The 19,229-nt window shown below is 46.2% G+C and overlaps 2 protein-coding genes across 2 annotated transcripts; one reads left to right on the top strand and one right to left on the bottom strand.

Annotated features, from left to right (window-relative positions):
* Positions 1-7,335: 7,335 nt before the first annotated feature.
* Positions 7,336-12,245, bottom strand: CkaCkLH20_07288 (general amino-acid permease gap1; the record flags this gene model as incomplete). The annotated part of the gene is made up of 9 exons (XM_038890005.1): positions 7,336-7,372; positions 7,437-7,618; positions 7,670-8,009; positions 10,535-10,754; positions 10,810-11,284; positions 11,345-11,556; positions 11,615-11,701; positions 11,764-12,007; positions 12,081-12,245. The coding sequence occupies 9 exons, from the start codon at positions 12,243-12,245 to the stop codon at positions 7,336-7,338; spliced, it is 1,962 nt and encodes a 653-aa protein (XP_038744483.1).
* Positions 12,246-15,122: 2,877 nt separating this feature from the next.
* CkaCkLH20_07287 (isochorismatase hydrolase) lies at positions 15,123-15,479 on the top strand (the record flags this gene model as incomplete). The annotated part of the gene is made up of 1 exon (XM_038890004.1): positions 15,123-15,479. One exon carries the CDS (start codon positions 15,123-15,125, stop codon positions 15,477-15,479), a length of 357 nt encoding a protein of 118 aa, XP_038744482.1.
* Between the last annotated feature and the right edge of the window lie 3,750 nt (positions 15,480-19,229).

Raw genomic sequence — 19,229 nt, 5'->3', positions numbered from 1 at the left:
GTTTCCATATTGAGAATCGCGATGGGATCTAAGCGACTTACTCACATCATGTGAGTGATGAAGTGCCAAAAGTATAGTCAAGCAGGAGATGTGAACGCAGAAACAAATACCCAATTTTGTTATGAATTGTGAAAAGACTTGCTATATTCCAAGATATTGAACTAATTCGAACATTGCAAAACACCATTGGAGAATATTTCTCAAAAATATATAACGTGTATACACGCTAGCAAGAGAAGAGAGGCGGCCCAAGTCTGCAATCAACCAAACCGTCACGAGTCACGACAATGAGGTGTCCAGTCTCGTCTTGCTTGGGTAAATTCTTCATCTGGCCTCTATCAATACAGCGACTCTTATCTCTTCTTCTTCGAACTGTCGTTACTCTTGCTGGACTTCTCTTTGCCTGAGCTGCTTCCCTTCATCGGTACCATGATTTCGTCAATCTTGTCTCCCATCTCTCTTCTGTGGATGCGTCTGCCTTTACCGTCGTGAAGCTTCCGGCGATTATCTTTGTCTCGACTTTGAGTTGCAACAAAATTGGCCGTCTCATCCTTCGAACCCTGGTGGGAAAGGTGTGCCTGGTGGCTAGAGCAGAGCTCATCATCATATTGTGACTCGTGAAAGCTATGACTGTGAGAAAACTGGTTTCATAAGGTACTGAGGAAGGAATCATCACTGACCTTCCACTTTCGACAACGTTATCATCTTGAGTATTAGTCACTTGAGTGTAGAGGTGCCACTCCCCGTTGTCTTGATACCACCATCGGCCATACTCGTCTTGCCGCTGATTGTTGGTGCCCATATTGAATACAAGTGAAGGAGGTCGAAGTGTGATTGCAAGCTTTGGTATGCTTAACGAAATGGAATGATGAAGTTGTGCTCCGTGGATATTAAGAATGAAGCTTGAAGAGGGCAGCATGATATGTCGACATAACAACATGAGCCTTGCCATCTGGCCGTTCTTATACTCAAACATGGACTGATCATTTTGCAAAGAAAGTTCAAGCTCAGGTAAGATGAACCTATCGATACGGAGCTGCCTGCTCTATCGACCCAGGGCGGCATTGGCGAAGTGACCCAAACGTCGGCTAGTTGAACCAAGCTTACTAGACTCCAGCCTTGTGAGGGCGAAGAGTGGTCTGAAACGCATAAGATGCTATCCTTGTCCTCTGTCTTCCCGTCGGTGTATGCTCGCGACTGGGCTCCCGGGAACCTGGCAACAGCAGGGCTCTCAGCTGGCATGGTAGATTCATAGAAACATCCTAGCCTGCCGGGGTAGTCTCACGACCGAGGGTGGGGTACAATAGTTCTACGAATTCTATATTAGGAAACCTGGTATTTTGGTACCCCGTTTCGTGTCATGATATTGACAGCATGCTGCGAGCTGGCTCAAGGTGTTGTTTGCGGCAGAACATACTAACTTCATCTGCTAATTGTGCCCGATTCCTAAAGTACACAGCAAGAGTGGCTGTAAGAGATCTTCTCTGCGTGGTCGGTATTCATGCGCCGGTGTGAAGAATCACAGAGCCAGTACTTGCCTCCTCGATCCATGGGCCCCGGAAAATGCTGCCTAAGAGGAGGCTGAGAGTTCACAGCTTCAGTGGACCCATCTGTTCATCGGTCATCAAAAGATCGAGCTCGCTATTGCTCGCACTCGGGGGTCGGCATTCCTCACCACGTTTGAGGAAGTTTCGTTTTACTTTCGGCTGTCAGCAATGCGGAGCGGGAAATTGGCACCGAACGTCTTCAGGAGCCGGGCAGGCAATGACGTCCCTTGTAATCGGGTGACGTGCCGAGAATATGAGGAGTAAAACGTAACGGAAACGCCGAAATAAGAGCTGGGAGATCTTATCTCAAACCTGGGTTCGGCGCAGAAGAGCGGCAAGGAAGCGGCATGGCCAAGTAAGCGTTTGGGGGCTTTTCTCTCCATGTTGGTCGCAACGGCGGGTGACCTTTGGGGCAGGCTGGCCGGTGATCAGAGTGATAAACCCTTTCACTGCATTTGCTCCCTGCCAAAACCCCATGTCGTCACCTCCTGGGATATCAATCCATCTGCGCAGATTTTCCAAAAGTCCGAGCCCTTTTCTAGAAAACAATCCTTCAGCCTTCCCGCATGACGTGATCTCTTTAGGGTGTCAATCATTAACAGGGGATGAGGAACAGGGAACCCAGATCATCAAACAGGGGGCTTGTTGTCGAAAACGACGACAAAAGAATCAGGCTGAGAACCGACGTTGGCTGCCTACGCAGTGGACCAGGACTCATGAGCTCGTCTCATCAAGAGAGCAAGTTGAATGACAACTTGAGATGACGAGAAATTTGACGAGAAATTGAGCCGTAAGCTTCAGGCCATTGAAAGGTCAATTTTGGCGCCAGACTGCCCTCGTTAGTTGTGCAAGAGCTGAGGGGGCCATGCATGTCTAAGATGGAGTCTCACTCTTCAGCAGTGTAACATCGAGCGGGGAAAACGAATTGACCGGTGTTCAAGCTAATTCCCTAGCCATCTTGTCAATCATTCCAAGAAGCCCTCGAGAAAGAGAAATTAGATCTTTTCGCTTACATTGGCCTGTTGACAGCACCGTCGCAGAATGCTAATGCTCGTAATTCAACTTTTAGTAACCACCGAACTCAATACCATTGTCCAAGAGCCGTATGATGAACCGGTCCGATACACTGCCAATTCCTCCATTCCCATCCGAGATTGCAGTGGAAGAGATTCGCCAGCATATTGACAGCCTGCGTCTTGTACACCGTCTCAGGTGAAGGATCGGCCCCGGAGGCACAGCGTCCCACGCCAATTCCCATGATTTCCCTACCAACAAGCGACTGCTACCCCCGTCCTAATCCCTTGTGTTCGCATGTTTCACCCCCGAGAAAGCACCGATCGTAAGCATTCACCGCCGGAAATAGCTGGAAGGACACCGCCTGGTTCCAGGCCCATGGGTTCGATGATCTTTAGAAGATCTGTTCGGGTTCCGTTATTGCGGATCACTGTCCAAGAAACTAGCCCCCATCATCGTTTCTCCGGAAAGTTGGCTCGGAACTTCCTGCTCATCCTTGCTGTTGGCCCCCGCTGTATCCTAATATGTCGCATTCCGGCCGGCACGGTCTGGTGGTGCGGTGGACTTTCGTTTTCGGAGAAGGCTGCTGACCCCATGCACGAAGGACTACAGCTGAAGCCTAGAATAGGAAGGTATGAAGTGGAATGGATGTCGCAGGTGCTTGATCAACCTTGTCAGTGGATTTCTTGTAAGCTGGGAGGGTTTCCTCACCAGAACCAAAGTTCATATTCTTTTCCAGCCTTGTTGACTTGAAAGCTGGGGTTCTTGACCTTCTTGAGGAGGTTCAGGATCGATGTCTTGCTTGTCTCCCCCGTCATTGAATGATGTGGAGGGATCATATCCGCAGATGATTTGACATACGGCCTGCAAGGTTTTCTCGACTGCTTGCCTCTTTTCTTCGATTGCTTCCTCGGCAGTGGTGCGATATGCAAGCTTCCACTAGTCGCTCTGTCTTTCCTCCACAAACTGAATGATGGTCGTGGAAGGTTGCCACACTGCATTCGCTGCATTCGCTGCAGGCGTGGTGACTTCCGCTTGTCCATCCTTGGGAGAAGACCTGTGCGTTGGTTTAGATGAGCAAACATTTATAAATGGTGCTGTACTGACATCGCTGAACCTTGGTTCACCACTTTTGAGACATGGCTTACAGGTGGTGGCTGGATACCGCCTTCAAGCGATTCTAAGCTGAGATTTCTTGGTTGCATCATTCTCACCTACCCACACACACACACACAAGATCAGAGATGGAGGGATGATATTTGGGGTCGAGAGCTACGCTGTAGCAGCAGCCCATTATATGTATCAAGTAGCTTTAGGTTAATAACTGAATCAGCAGGACTAGGACAGGACCGGGAATCTGCTACGTTGATATGGCAGTTGAGGGCCTTAGCTCGACGTGTCCGGTGACTACGGCCACTTGGAAAGCCTGAGCTTGTTCTTCTTTCCCTGTGAATACGCAGTGGAGACGGCAGGGCCATATGTGTGCCCTTTGCTGTGGCTGTGACGGCACCATCCATGAAGAGTCTCATATTCACACCCCAGGATTCCTCATGAGGCGTTCTATGATTGCCAGTGCCAATGAAGATGGGGGCAGGGTTTCGTGACCGCCTCGCTTTGCCCACACTTCTGACCGAATGGTAATCGAGGTAGCTCTGCCCAGGGCATACCGCTGGGCTGCAGGCAGCATTCAAAAGAAGGCAGACTTCCCTAACGGCGCCAAGGTTGTCACTCTCTGAGTAGAGTTCCATGGATACACCACAGTCCACCGTGGTATGGTTCCACTATCTTAGACCAGTTTGAGTTACTCTCACCCCTCCTCCATTAGCTTCTACTAGGTTTACCTCGCTCGCCCGGGATGTTAGCTGGGACCGGAGTCTGGACAAGACACATGGTGATGAGTTGGCATGTACCAGACCATCCCGGACGCCCAATTCGTTTAGCATATCCACTTCCTCGGATGCGGATGTCTGCCTCGTCACTAAAAGGGACCTGAAAGAGTACCAGAGCCAGTCAATTCGTTCTTTGCCTCAAATATGCCTCCCTGAGGAAAAGCTCTAGAACTCGTACGGGCTCTCAAACCACTCATGACTGGTTCATGCCCAGACCCATTATGAGAAGTGGAAGTAACGCAATCCTGTAGCGCCAAGGACAAAAATTTCATGCATTCTAGACCTGCAAGGCAGAAGCAGAGGTTAGTGGCCGGTAGATCGTCGTAGAACAGGGCGGGCACAATGTTTCCTTGTTTTTTCACACGCCCACACTCGCCCACAGAGCTCAGCTGGCCGCGAAATCCCTCATCCTTTAGTACCGAACTTGAAACTTCGCTATCGTCGCACCACAGAAAGCCTCACCTGGCTAATGCTTGAGATATGAGAAAACTATGCTGACCCACTGATTGTAGATATGCCAATCCGGGATAGGACGCTTGACCTTTGGAGAAGGGCCACTGCTATGTCAATCGAAGCAGTGCTGTTGGATGCAAGTCATGCCACGCGGCTCGGTCGAGTATTTCACAAGAATATAGGCTTATTCAGTAACAAAGCATACTCTGATGCCCTAAAGAACGGTGCCGTTGCCTGAAAACGAGTTGAGAGAATACCCGCATACAAATGCATATTACATCACCTCACCACAAGAATATGTTATGAGCATACAGGCTGTAGTCTCAGATTAAGGGCCCTTTAATTCGAAAAGCTAACGCATACTCTAAAAGTAGTAAATCGAAAAGAAAAGCTGGAACTATGTAGCTTGAGAACTTCATGTTGAAAAACCTACAGGCTGAGTACTAATAAGTTAACGACATCGGTTTAAGACTGCACCGGCAGTATCGATGAGTTGATTGGTGTCACAGAGGAAGTCAATGGTGACACTAGGTTTTCCTCTCGTGCGGACTGTGAGTTGAGACAGCGCGTGGTACCGGAAACCCAACCTCCGGACCGGGCGTCAGGTCCGGTCCCATTGTGGGGCCGGGCGGGCCCGGGGCAGACAGAACACGCCGAGTGTTACCCGGATCTCGATTATGATAACTATGAACTGCAGCTCACGCATCTTGCAGTCTAGCAAACCAAGCAATGTTGAAAAATGTTGGCGAGATGAATTGAAGTGAAATTTAGTTCAAAAGTTCACCCAAATTTCCTTCGAGCCCCCAAAAGCGTGAGAACAGTTGCCGAGAGCACTTTCATCCAGTTGCTGAAGTGTCAAAGAAAAGTTGAACCGAGATTAATTTGACCACTAGTAGTTTGTTTAGCGGCTACTGTGGAAATCTATAGACCGGTAAGGGTAGACGATTTGACGAGACTTGAGAGTAGCCATGCCTCGTAGTTCCATGGCAATCACAAGTTGCCTTCTAGTCTTGATATGAGTGGCGAGACTCTGTATCCACAACCTATCTGCTCCTCTTCTGAAATTCAGGAATGGAAACGTACATCTGTGCACATTCTTACTTACTCGGTAGCCGAACGGGTGCCCCTGACTAGTCGCTATGCCCAGTGGGCCATGACCACGCTAGAACGGGCCGTTTTGCCAATAATAGTATGACTCTCCGCACCGGGAAAAGTCTAAAACTCTAATCAGACAACACATCAACCGCACAGGTGGAGCGAATTTGACACTCTGATCTGGTGTCGGTGAAGATTGGGTGCCTTTGCTGGGCCCCTGTCTGGGATCAAGCACGACCGGGTCGTGTCGTCAGCCTCGCATATCTACGACGTCGAGTGAGCTGACTATCTTGCTTGCGATGAATCACATGATCAATTTGATCTGCTTGGTGCTCTCGAATATGGGGAACAAATGTTTCAGGGGGGGTGGCTTGCACGTTTCGCATGGCGTGATGTCCAGGACCATGGATGGACGCATCCTCATCCAACCGGAACTTAAAATCACATCGAGCCAGACCAGCTTTTCAGATCTCTATATAAACCGTAATACACAGCAAGAATGTCTAGACTCGGAACCGAAATGGCCTTTAGTCTAGTGGTAGAGGGGGGTTAAGCAGTTGAAGTTGTTTTCGGGGGCCTTGAATGGACTATCGCTCTAGACACGCATGATTGGCCCGCCGGAAAAATCAGAAAGATTCAAACCTCAGCCAATGGTAGAATGCACTCATCAGAGTTCGTTGCAAAGAACGAGTAGAAGTTGGCAGGGCGGGACAGGGTTCGACAGACGTTCGCCTCACCTCAATGCCCCATTTTACTGGTCCACTGAACCATGTCATCTTGATGAACCGTGGAATCATCCGACGAACTATAATTGATTAGCCAGTGATGTGCAAAGATCAAGCCTTAAGGTTTTTAGCTCGAGAGACGCTGGCAAATCGCGCCGAGATGAGGCTAGGATCGAACATACTCAACGGCTTCAACGCGTCTCATGAAAGGACAAGTCCCCAACTCGTCCTTGTAATTTCTCTGCAAAACTCTTGATTCTTACAACGCCATGACTATTGTAAACTCAATTTCTATTATTCTGAATGTTGATTTTATCTGAGCGAGTGTAATTTTATTGTTACATTTTCTCTAAGCGAATCGACGAAAGAAATGCCACCAAAACCGAAAAAGAACGATGAGATGTGCGAACACCAGAGAAAACAGTAACAAAAAGTTTGAAACTGATGCTGAAAATGAGTGAGAGACTGCCACGCATGGAACCAAGTATATCCTCTTCTTGCTTTCATCGTTGGTTCCGCTCATGACAGTTCTACTGAATAGCAAGTTTAAAACCAATGACGTCGGCTTTTCTCACGGCGCCGTAAAGACTAAAGGAATTTATTTTGTCCAAATCATCTCTTTCTCCTGTTCCTCTTTTCAACGTTTCGACTACATTGCTGTCAGCACTAAATCTCCATGTCATGCGGCAACTACCAAGTGGTGGGCCTCATACCTGGTAGACCGCTCCCGCTCCGTTGACTCAGTCTTCTTCGACCTTCCGGGAAGATTGGAAAACTTTAATCGCCTTCGCTCTTTCCGGCCCCGCTCGGGTTCAGGTGATGCAGGGTAGTCGGAGGCCTGAGGATTGTCATCCCAGGCTCCGATGTGATCGAGAGCGTTTTTCATTCTGGGGGACTGTGATAAATTTGATACGGTTGCGGATGTTGCGATTGGGTCTGATGAGACTGGTGTGTAAAAGCCGTTGTGAGAGTATGGGCCGTTGGCGTGATTGACCTGACTGGCGTGGTACTGGTAGTAACCAGAGTTGGGGCTCCCGTACACGGGACGGGTTCGGTACACCATTTCGGACTGCGGCGGAATTTGAGACATGGCAGCCTGGCCATCCTCTGTGTGATGCAGTGCGGGCTGATTGGCGTATGTCTGGTCTGAAGGGTGCACATAGTATGGCAGTGCTGTGTGGGGTGACTCGAGTGTGCCCGAGGCTTCTTCGACATACGAATCGGGGTCGATGGATCTCGGGTCAAGCTCAGCAGAGTTATCTGGATTAGAGTGGTCTGCGGTCGTGCTAGGGAAGGCGTCATATCGGCAACTATGAGGGAGAGAATCGCGATCGGAGGAAGATTGTGTACCCGATCGGGACTGTCGGTGGGACTTTCGGGAAACCATGGTTGCGTATCGTGCGCTTGAAGCCTTTGAAGTTCAACGAGGCGTCGACGAGAAAGCGAGAGGTAAGTCTATGAACTTATATGTTCTTTCAGTTCAGAGCCCAACAATTGGAATGCATGGTATCCCCATAGATACACCAATTATCGCTCCGGGTTGTGTTGGCAAAATCGTCAAACGAGTCATAGCATTCAAACAAGATCTCACTGACGGCTTGTGCTCTTTCTCATGAGCCCAAAATCAGTTTCATGTTCGCCTCGCATCGTCCGTTGGGCATCAGTGTGCAATCTGGTCAGTCAACAGGATATGATCAAGCCCACTTGGCTTGCCATATGCATGGTACTTGATCCTTCGACGGCAGGCTTCTGCCTGGCCGAGGATGCCTTGTTGACTGGGCTGGAGCTTTGCCCATAAGTGGTTCGCAAATCACAAAGCCAGCGGTCGTTTCTGCACAAGGCGCTAATGCCTTCCCCGGAGATGCCGCGGCGGAGGGGGGGGGAGAGCTGAGAGCTAACGAGGCCACAGAGAGGTCCAGATCCCAGAGAAATTCGAGTAGAAAATTGACGGCAACGAGAGCTTCACTACCCAGGGCGGAAATGCAAACATCATGTTTATTAGTCATTGAATTAAATATAAACAGTCACCTTCTTCTAAAGTGCATAGGAAAGTACTAAAACCAACTGGAGTACTTTCCCGTTCGAAAGAAGAAATTGGTTACATATCAATGGGAAGTGCATATGCTTCGCGATTGGAACATCGTTTAGGCATATTAGCTCTATGCTCGCCACATACGATTCAACTGCTGATGAATATTTATAATTTCAGCTGAAATCATTTGACAGCATCGATACGCTCGAATCGAGCGTTGAAAGTGGCCCTTGTTGCTAGCCCATCGTGCTAATGAGGGGGAGCGTGCTAGCCCATTTTCTGAAAAGTTCTTAATGAAGCTGGACTCCTATGCCCCTAAGAGCGTTTGTGACGGAAATTCATCAGCATTTCTCACAAATATGAATAATGGACCAGAATGCGGGAGGAGACCATTAGTGTTCGCTCTCGCCGTATGGCGTCGGAATCTCACACAACAAAACAAAATGCAGAAGTGTCGGCAATCAAAACGCATCCAACTTTCCCGGTTTCCCGCTAATGCATGTCCTGGAGATGCATGACATGGCATTTGTTGCGGAGAGGAGGCCCGACAACACAAATGCCTATTCGTCTGCCACCGAATGAGGTAGGCGCACAGCATTTGATGAACACGTGTGAGACGCAGACCATATGTGGTCGTGGAAGATCAAGGCAGGGTTGTCACGATGGATGCATATTGAAGATAGGCAGAACGGACCGTGGCACGAAAGATGTCATCTTGGTTCGCTGTGAGGCATCGTTTAAGACAAACCGATCAGCCCGCGCCTCGAAACAAAATGTAAAAACCGAAAATGAGGCAAGAAGCCGGAGTACCCTTTTTCTATCCTCGCCAGTGGGGTGTGCCCGAATACGGCGCAGCAGTTCAGGGGTGTCGCCATACCGAGGTTTGCTTCCCACTGAGAACTCCGACGAGTACTCCGACTCCTTCCGAGATTCCCGGTACAAAGTGTGTCTATGCCCAAAGCGAAATGAAGCCTTGATAAAAGAAATCTGAGCCTTAAGCCAATTATACGTTGCCTTGGCTTTATTCGCTGGGTTTGAGAGATCGCTGATGTGTTTATCAAACCGGATGAAGCCCTCTGAAAAATGACCGTACGATTGATATCCTGAACTGGGTCTTGGGCCTCACCGTTCCTCTGCAGCAGCGTATGCTACATAGGCAGTTCAGCTGACGTAACATGTGCATGAGACTTGCATTCTTGAGGCTGATTATTGCGGATGAAGTCATGTCTATTCAGATGTTAATTAACTTTGTGGAAAGGTACGTTCGCAAGCAAATCGTCAAGCATGTGCAGTACAGGTAAAGCTGCTTAAGGTGTGAGTCTCATGCCGCAAGAGCCAACGCATCTCAAGCCCTGTCCGATTCTGTTACTCTCACACAATCCTTTGTGACCTAAATCCACTCGCTTCGGAGATCAAACTTCTCAAGCTGATGCCTTAGACTTAAACTAGAGACACGTATGTCATAGCTCGTCTCCATAGCGGACGGCTGTAGTATTCGTTGAGAAATTCAACTTCCCCATCGCTGAGGACATGCCGCCCTGTCGTTAGGTCCGCCTGTTGAGGGCCAATACAGCGCGTGCGCTTTACTAGTTTGTAGCCAATCGTGGCCCCGACGATCAACAGCAAACCTATCATGTTTTCAAAAAAGTTCTCAGCTGAGAAACCTGCTCCGTTCTGCATAGATAACATCTTGACATCAGTAACAAGTCTCGGACTTGAGGCAAGCTTTACAACTGAAAGCCTAGTGGGTAACGTACGGTGGGGTAGATAGCTCCGTACAACAGACAGACCAGGAGCATTGTTGACACGACCAGAAGATGTACCGCAGGAAGGGGCCACAACTTTGACTTCCATGCGAACGTCTGGTTGAATAGCTTGTCATCCTGTACTCTCAAGGCTGCGCGAAATCTGAGGCTTGTGAAGGCAATGATGGCCCAATTGGTGAAAAATGAAGCACTCGTAATTGAGATGAACCAGTTCAACGCCATAGTTCCACCACCTGCAACGCATGTTAGCTATCAGTCATAACTCAAAGGTTGGGCTCAAGCACTGACTGCTAAGACTGAGGTAGCTTAAAGCTACTCCCACAGTTGAGCTAATCAAGAGAGCCCACCGAGGACGCCCTTTCTGGTCGCATTTTGCGAAGACCTCCGGAATAAGTCCTTGCAAGGCCATGGTTCGGATAATTCGAGAAGGAAGATATAGTGCTTCCAAGCTGATAGCCATGATGCCAATTATCATGCAAACGTTGATGAAATCGGGAATGCCAGCGAGGCCGGCGTTATTTGCTGCTATGACGAAGGGAGAGGCGGCGGAACCGCTCTCACCGAGCAGAAGCGGATCGTCAGACGGGACTATGATGCCAATGAGAACAACAACAGCCAGATACATGAAACCAACTCGCAGAGGAATCAAGGTTGATGCATGCGCCATAGAATATCTGGGTGAGCTCGCCTCTCCCCCCATGACACTGATGAAGACTTGATCGCCAACTGCCCATATTGCTAATAGAGCACAACTAGCGAAGCCCTGTAATGTGAAGAATCAGCCAAAATGGTAAAACCTGTAAGATGATAAAGTGAAACTCACCCCAAATCCGTTCTGAAAGGCTTGACCATCACGCCAGTAGCTGCCGTCTCTGACAACTCCAGTTGGGCCAGCGCCGGCGATCAACGCCAACGACAGCGCGGCAACGAAGACGAAAAGAATAATCTTCACGAGAGACCCAAAACATTGCAACCAAGCAAAGACTTTGTTCGGCAGGCAAAATACTATCAGGCAGAGCGCAAGAAATATGGTTACTGTAGAGTTGACCGTTAGTACGGGGAACGTTGGCTGAAATTGACCTAGGGAACAAACTCAATGCTGCGTGTGGAACTGCGTCGCCCCAGTATCTGATTAAAACGACGAAGAACTCAGCTTCGGCTGCGAATACTGCGATCCAGCCTAGAAGCAAATAACGTTAGGACATGGGCAACATTTTGTTAGTCTAGTAGCTGTAAACTCACCGAGCCATTCAGCAAAACCCGCACCGAATGCCAAAGCAGGATCAACCCATCGACCGGCATAGTCGACAAAGCTCCCCGAGACCGGGAAGGCTATGGTCATCTCACCCAGAATCTGAAGGTTAGCCCAAACGCCACTGCATACTATCAAGTAGGCCAGAAACATAGTGCCGGGCCCACCAGATGCTAGTGCTTTCCCGGTCGCAATGAAGATGCCACTACCCATGCTAGAGCCGAGAGATATGATCTGAAGAGTTGTCTTAGTCACGGTATTCGTACACTATCAATTCAAATAGTAGCCGATGTTAAACATAACATACATGAATCTGGCGTGGACTGAAGCTCCGGTGTAGGTCGCCGATGTTGTCATCATTAACGGTAACCTCGCCATGGTGGATAGAGCCATGTGTTGGAGCAGGAGCCATCTGTTTCTCTTGATCTCCTTTTCCACTGGCCCGCATGTTGGATGCTGAAGATGGATTCATGTTGAGTGAAGGTTGCAGAGTAGCACGTCGAAAAACATGTCAGGTTCAATAGCTGCTTGTGTCGTTTCTGTCGTGTCTGTCTGAAATGTCTTATTGTTGTGTTTGGTATGGAAGTGGAGTGGGAAGAATCTGTGTCACGGACATTACATGTCCGTCTTTAAGTACCATGCGTAGATACTCAGAACCATCATGTTTCTCAAGTCCGATGTCATATCTTATCTCACAAGAAACGCCATGCAGTACCCCGCCTAGCCAACGGGTGTTTTCCAAGACACCGTGGGGTTCATGATTGAATGCTCGCGGCATATCGCCCCGCAAGGATAATGATGCCCCCCGTCCGTGATCCGGGGTAATGTGGGGCCGGGTCCGCATCCGGGGCTACGGCTCAGGTAGCCGATGCCAATCATTGAGCGTCACCAAAAGGCGCTCGACTATCAAGCTTGCGTATCATAAGTAATCTTTCAGACAAAGTGTCCTCTACCTGGCTTCTTGAGTAGAGCCGATCATCTTGGCCCAGCTCTGAACTGACCCGTGCATGTTGACATCTCTGTAAGCTTACCTCAAAGAGTCTGTCGGTGTAAGTAATCATCTTGATTCTTAAACCATAGGAATAGACAGCTTCATTGCAGAATTCAAGGTCCTGAATGATCCGGTCTCCATGTACGGTATCGACCGGTCAACACAGGCTATGTTAATGTTCCCAGCTAATGTCCTACCCTTACCGACTTCGTATTGTCCCATCTGCTATGCTCTGAATTATTTGGCTGAGGAGGTTTATCGCGGTTATCTTCCTAGTGTCTTGGTATGCGGGTACTGAATAAGATGCACTCTCTGAGTGGCCACATGACAGGAATTAATCCTTACAGATCCAGGGTTCCAGAAGAGCTAACTATCTATCCCCGGTATCATCGGTTACTTCATCCGGTACTTATGAACGATTACAGTGCAGATTCTGTGCATTATTAGCTCTTAAGCGCCAAAACATAGTGTACACATTGAGAGAAGGAGGAGCTTTCACTTTAAGTAATCCAGGTTGCGTAATTTGTAAAGACGCGAATCCCTCATAGCTCACTATCAAGCTCCTGCAACTGAATCAATGAGTTCTTGTGATAAAGAATTACACAAAGGTTGATTAATTAGAGTCGTATTGCTGTTATCTGGTACGTGTTTCCTTCTGCCTCGAATTGCATATCTGTTCACCTCCGCTGATGGATAATAAGAGGCGGTGACACTCGTGCTACCACTGACTTGAGAATCAACCCCATGTCAGTTTGACGTGTGGCTCGGAATGGGGTCCGAATCTTCTATTGCCAAGGAGACTCGGTTAATGATAGGCGGATGCTTGGAGGCCTGAAGTGAAGCTACATGTAGAGATGATAAAACGGACCCAATATACCAAAGCCCGTCGAGGGCAACTGAGGGGTTCAACAGAGCCTCTAGAAACGTTACAACAGAATCCTTGTTGTAGTATTTACAGGTGCATTAATTTATCCAAACTAGACATGCTGGAAGGGCTCAGGTCAATCAAATCCCCGGCATCCATGGCATCAGCTACTCCAGTCAACACATCGCTAGTCCTTCATTTGAGAAGGGGTTTCTCGTCCAAGTGGTCTGTATCATTTCATTCAACACCAAAATTTCAGAAGTCTGATTGCCATTCGCACATATTCACAAGACCTGAAGTGATGTAAACCATGCCTGATTTGATCGTTGTCCTCAACCGGGCATTCGCATCGGAAACGGTTCCCGACAGCTATCTTCTTGACGCAATGCCATGTAACGTGATGTCAGCCTCCTGCCATCTGAAGCAGGGTTTAATGAAGAATGTAATTCGATTTGTACATGTGAATCGGGATGGGGTCCGTCTTTTGAGATACATGTATCTGATGCTAAGACAACGGCCCAACGGGCTACTGCTTGTTACCAGAATTGCTCATCTGAAGGCTGTGAGCCTTAACTATACTGCTAGGGCTATGAAGTGTCTTTTATGTAAGTTAGTCACTTGTTGTAATACCGTCATCAACGCAACAAAATTTGTAACCTTAATGCATGGTGATGTGAGATTGTGGTCGGTTGGTGAGGATGTGTTTGTCCGCAGGTATTAGCTACTGTTCCTCCATGTCAGAATATGACGACAAGGTCTCAATTGAAAATAAAGCTAAGATTTCGTTGCGATTAGCGATCGAATCCATTAAAAGCCTTGGTCATCTATCACCGTCAAACGCTTTCAATCATCTAATACCAGGATCCACGCATGATGCTCAAGAAAGTCATTGTCTAAAGAATACATAGGCAACAATAAGTAGTGCCATTTCAAGGCTTTCTTCCAAAGCTTCAATAGCCTTCTAAAGCCATTTTCTCGACCTTAAGGATGGCGGACGGCAAGTCGCAAAGATAGGCGTAAGTCTATGTGATCTCTTGGCTCCTTTGAATGTTCCATGTTTCTTTATACATCTCATGTCCATATAACCAGGACACTGGCACCAAAGTAAGTAATAGGTCTGTCCAAGTTACGATGCAATAGTTGAAGATAGTGCGGCGACGTTCCGGCTGACACCCCTGATTGAGCGCCAAGGCCCAGCGGACTGGGTCATAAATGGGAGTTGGATGACTAAATCGGGATTTTGCCGACAATGCTGCACCGTCCAACAACTGATTAGTGAGCCGGGCTGACTGACAAAGGCGGAGCAACCCTGGCCTCAGTTGAAGGTTTGACGTAGGCAAGAGCCCATGATGACAAATTTGAGGGAGAAAGTAACCTCAGCAGCCAGCCTCCCTACGTTGACGAGAGCAGGTATAAATTGCACGAATCTCGTCAGAGTATACATGAAGTAGCACCAAGTATCAAGATCCTTCAAAAAAGTTCGATATCCCACCATGTCTTTTGCCTCTCGCACAGCTCTCGTCCTGATGGACCCCTACAACGACTTCCTCCACCCGGAGGGAATTCTGACGCCACGCCTAACAGATCTTGAGGAAAAGCAGACCGTGGAAAACATCCGGGCTGCTGTTTCAGCAGCAAGATCTCAAGACATTCCCATTTACTACGGCCTGCACCAACAGTACACCGAGAACAGCTTCAATGGATGGAAGCATATGACTCCAAACAACGTCAAGCAAAACGGCCTGAAGTTCTTCCAGGAGGGCTCTTGGGGCGCTCAGATTCTCGACGGCTTAGAACCGGACTTGGCCAAAGGTGATGTTGTGGCCAGCAAACATTGGAACAGCGAGTGAGCTACAAGTTCCCATCAAAGTCATAGGCGACCCGTTGACCTTGCACAAATCCACAGCTCCTTCCAGAACACGGATTTGGACTTTCAGCTGCGCCAACGCGAAATCACTCATCTCATATTCGCGGGGCTTACAGCTAACACATGTCTGGAATCTTCGGCGCGACATGCTTTTGAACTGTGCGTTGCTTACCCCTTCTCCCCTCCCTTGTTCTTGGATACATACTCACATGATCTTGTGGAATGATGCCAGAGGCTACCATGTCACCATCTTGTAAGTAGCAGCAAACCTAAAATAAGAGACGGTTGATATATTAATACGTGGTGAAACTTGCAGAAAGGATGCTACTGCTGGCTGGACCAAGGCGCTGACTGATGCTGCAACCGAGCTGGTGTGGCCGCTTTTCGCGCAAGAAGTCGTCAAGACGGAAGAGTGGGTTGATCGTGTGGCAGCGACCAGAGTGAATAAGATATAGAGGAGGATGGGTATACGACACATGTATGCGAGATGGAATTGAAGTAGTAGCACTGATCCAAAAGCAAAGTTCTTTGTTACTTGAGGCAAATCACAAACTCTTGCTCGTCTTACGCAGATATCGTCATAGGTCGGCTTTGGATGGGATGATTCAAGTCAGACACCGGAGTGAGGGAGATGCTCGAGACGGAGGAGGCGACTGGAGGTCCGAGTAAACGTGAAATTCACCAGCGCGACTGTGGCGGCCGGGATTATGGATGTCCACTGTTGATGCGACTACATGTTAATCGGCGGCAGGCTCAACTTGACATGTCGTCATCGTGCCCGGTGAAATGCCCCTCAATCCGAGATCTTTAGGGCAAAGTTAGCCTCGGGATCAGTAATCTGCTTTCTTTATTACGGGTCTTCAAGGAGCTACCCGTCGAATGATCACGTTGTAGGAGTAGTCCGGAATGTGGGTACAACATGTAAATTGGTCAGCAACGCTGCGTCTGAGTGTCCACAACTTGATACTGATATGTTCTGATTCGACTAATAAAGTGCTGCGCCATGGAACACTTTGCAGGTCGGCCAGGGTAAGTTCTCATTGAAACAACAATGGGTAGAATTTGTTACTAATTACTTATCGCGAGAAAGACTAACGATGAACTTGTCTTTCATTTCCACGAGAACGCGCCGACTTAGTCACATGCATCTTTTGTTTTCGAAACAATTGTGGCTGCGTATGCTTCTCAAACATAGCATCCATCATGAACCGACTTTAAACGAACCAATCGCCCAAGTTGGTAGGATCGACTGGCCCAGATGAAGAGGCGCTGTAGATATTTGTTACGACCCGTTAGGCATAACCAACGAAGAACGCCCTATAAGGATACCGGGCGGTTAGAACGTTACCTTTGTATGTAGGATTACGGGAATATGAGGGGCTTGCCTGGAACGGAAGAACTATAGTATAAGTTACGTGATGATAAGTAGGACCAACTTTTGATAAGTAGTCCTAGGACTAGGATAAGGATTAGGACTGACGTACTAAGGGTGGTCCTTAAGGAGGACTAACTCTTAGATTGCGGTCTATATAGGAAGAGAAGTATCTAGGACTTATATATAGGATGGACTTAAGTCTAGCTTAAGGATAGACTTCTATAGCTCTTTAGTAATTAACTTTATAACTACCCTTATTAGTACTTTTAGCTATACCTAAGTGATAACTACTCTATAACTCTTATTAAGGCCTTAACTAATTACTAAGACCTTTAAAGACCTATAATTACTTAAATAGCCCTATAGAACGACTTAATACTATTTATAGTTTTTAATTCCTAACTTACTATTAATATAAACCTACTATTAGTTAGCTAGCTATAATACTTTAATTGCTCCTATTTAGTAAGTTACCTTTTGAGAAACTATTAATAGTATTATAATGTCCTTATAACTCTCTAGAAAGACCCCTAGTATTGGATCTTCCTCTAGCGCTAGGAAGGCCCCTATTAAGAAGAACCTTACTTAAGAACTTAGGGATTAGAGAATAAAAGATAATAGTAATAGTAATAATAATAATATGCTTAAGGAATAGCTTAAATGAGCTAACTATAATATCTAATAGATATAGGAAATATTTAATGCTAATGCTTATACTACTAAAGAACTTTAGGCTGCTATATGCCTATCTAACTAGCGTACCTAGGAACTTAAATAGTAGAACTATACTCTTTAAGCTGCTGCTAATATTATTATTATCCCTATTATAGAAGGATAAGAGAAGCTTTAACTTAACTCTCCTAATCCTTTTAATAGATCCCTAGGATAGCTTAAGGGATTCCTTATCTAAGTTAAGAACTATTAGAATTTCTATTATAGTAACTTTAAGAATGGAACTAAGAAGGTTATCTATATATCTACCTTCCTTAAGGGATAAGCCCTCTAGTGGTTTGAACCCTTCCTTAAAGAGTACCTTAATAAGGAAATACTTAACTACTATTCTATTAAAGTTAGAGATATTTTTAGTAGCTTTTAGGGCTTTAAGTCTGCCCTAAAGTCCCTATTTTAAGACCCTAATAAGAAATAATAAGCTAAATAAGACTTACTTTACCTTAAATAGACTAAGTTAGCTAAGGACTACGCTATAGAGTTCTAATAGATCTACGCCTAGCTAGACTTAACTAATAAAGGTAAGATCTTTATATTTTATAATAACCTTAAGGATAAAGTTAAGGATAAAATTATTAAGGTTAATAGACCTAAGGACTTCCTCTAGTATATTAAGCTTACTATTAAGATTAATAACTAACTATATAAGTAATATAAGGAGAAAGGTAAATAATAATAACCTACTAACTCTAGCTATAAGTACTAGTAGTAGCCTAGATACTATAATAATAATTAACGTAATAAATGTAATAGTACTGCCTATGGGCACTATAGTGGACCTATGGATCTCAGCGCGGCCTAGCGTAATGATAATAATAAGGGTAATAGCTAGAAGAAGAATATTAAGTGCTATAACTATAATAAGAATAGATACCTTATAAAAGAATATAGAGCACTTAAGAAAGAACGCTTCTAGCTAGTACTTAAGAAAAGATAAGTTAGTGCTATTACTAAGGCGATCCCTTATAAATAACTTAGTTAGACTACCTACTTTAATAATAACTATAGAGTTTACTTAGACTCTAAGGAATATATAGGATAGTACCCTAAGAACCCTAGTAGAATGGGATATAATACTACTAGAGTAAAGAATATTAGTGGACCCCTAAATTAATAAACTATTGCTATAGGATATAGAAGTAATAGTAAACTTAAGCGTAAGGCTTAAGAATAACTTAATAGCCTCCTAGAATATAGGGCCCTTAAAGAAAATAGATAGTTTGAGACGTCTAAATATATTAGCCTTAAATAAGAACTAACCTATAACTTAGATAAGCCTTATAATATTATATAATAACGTGCTTAGATAGTAGCTATCTATAGGTATAAACCTAATATTAATAATACTAGCTCTAAAGAGGACTCTAATGATGAAACTACTAGGGCTAGTAAACGCCTTTAGTACTAGAGAATTAATCCTATAAAGGACAAATAGATACTTAAATTCTTTGGCACCTCAGGAGAATAGCGTGATAGAAACTATAAACTAGAGTTTAGGCTAGATAACTACCTATATTTATATATAGAAAGTAACTACTATTAATACCTCTACTAGCTATAGTGCTTCTTTAATAACTATAAGGAATATCTTAGAGATAAGTATATATATTAATTCTACCCTAGAAGGTA

This window comes from Colletotrichum karsti, assembly GCF_011947395.1.
Source record: "Colletotrichum karsti strain CkLH20 chromosome Unknown Scaffold23, whole genome shotgun sequence".
Taxonomy (NCBI): domain Eukaryota; kingdom Fungi; phylum Ascomycota; class Sordariomycetes; order Glomerellales; family Glomerellaceae; genus Colletotrichum; species Colletotrichum karsti.
Note: the sequence above shows the minus strand (reverse complement) of the source record. Positions and strands in the feature narration are given on the sequence as shown.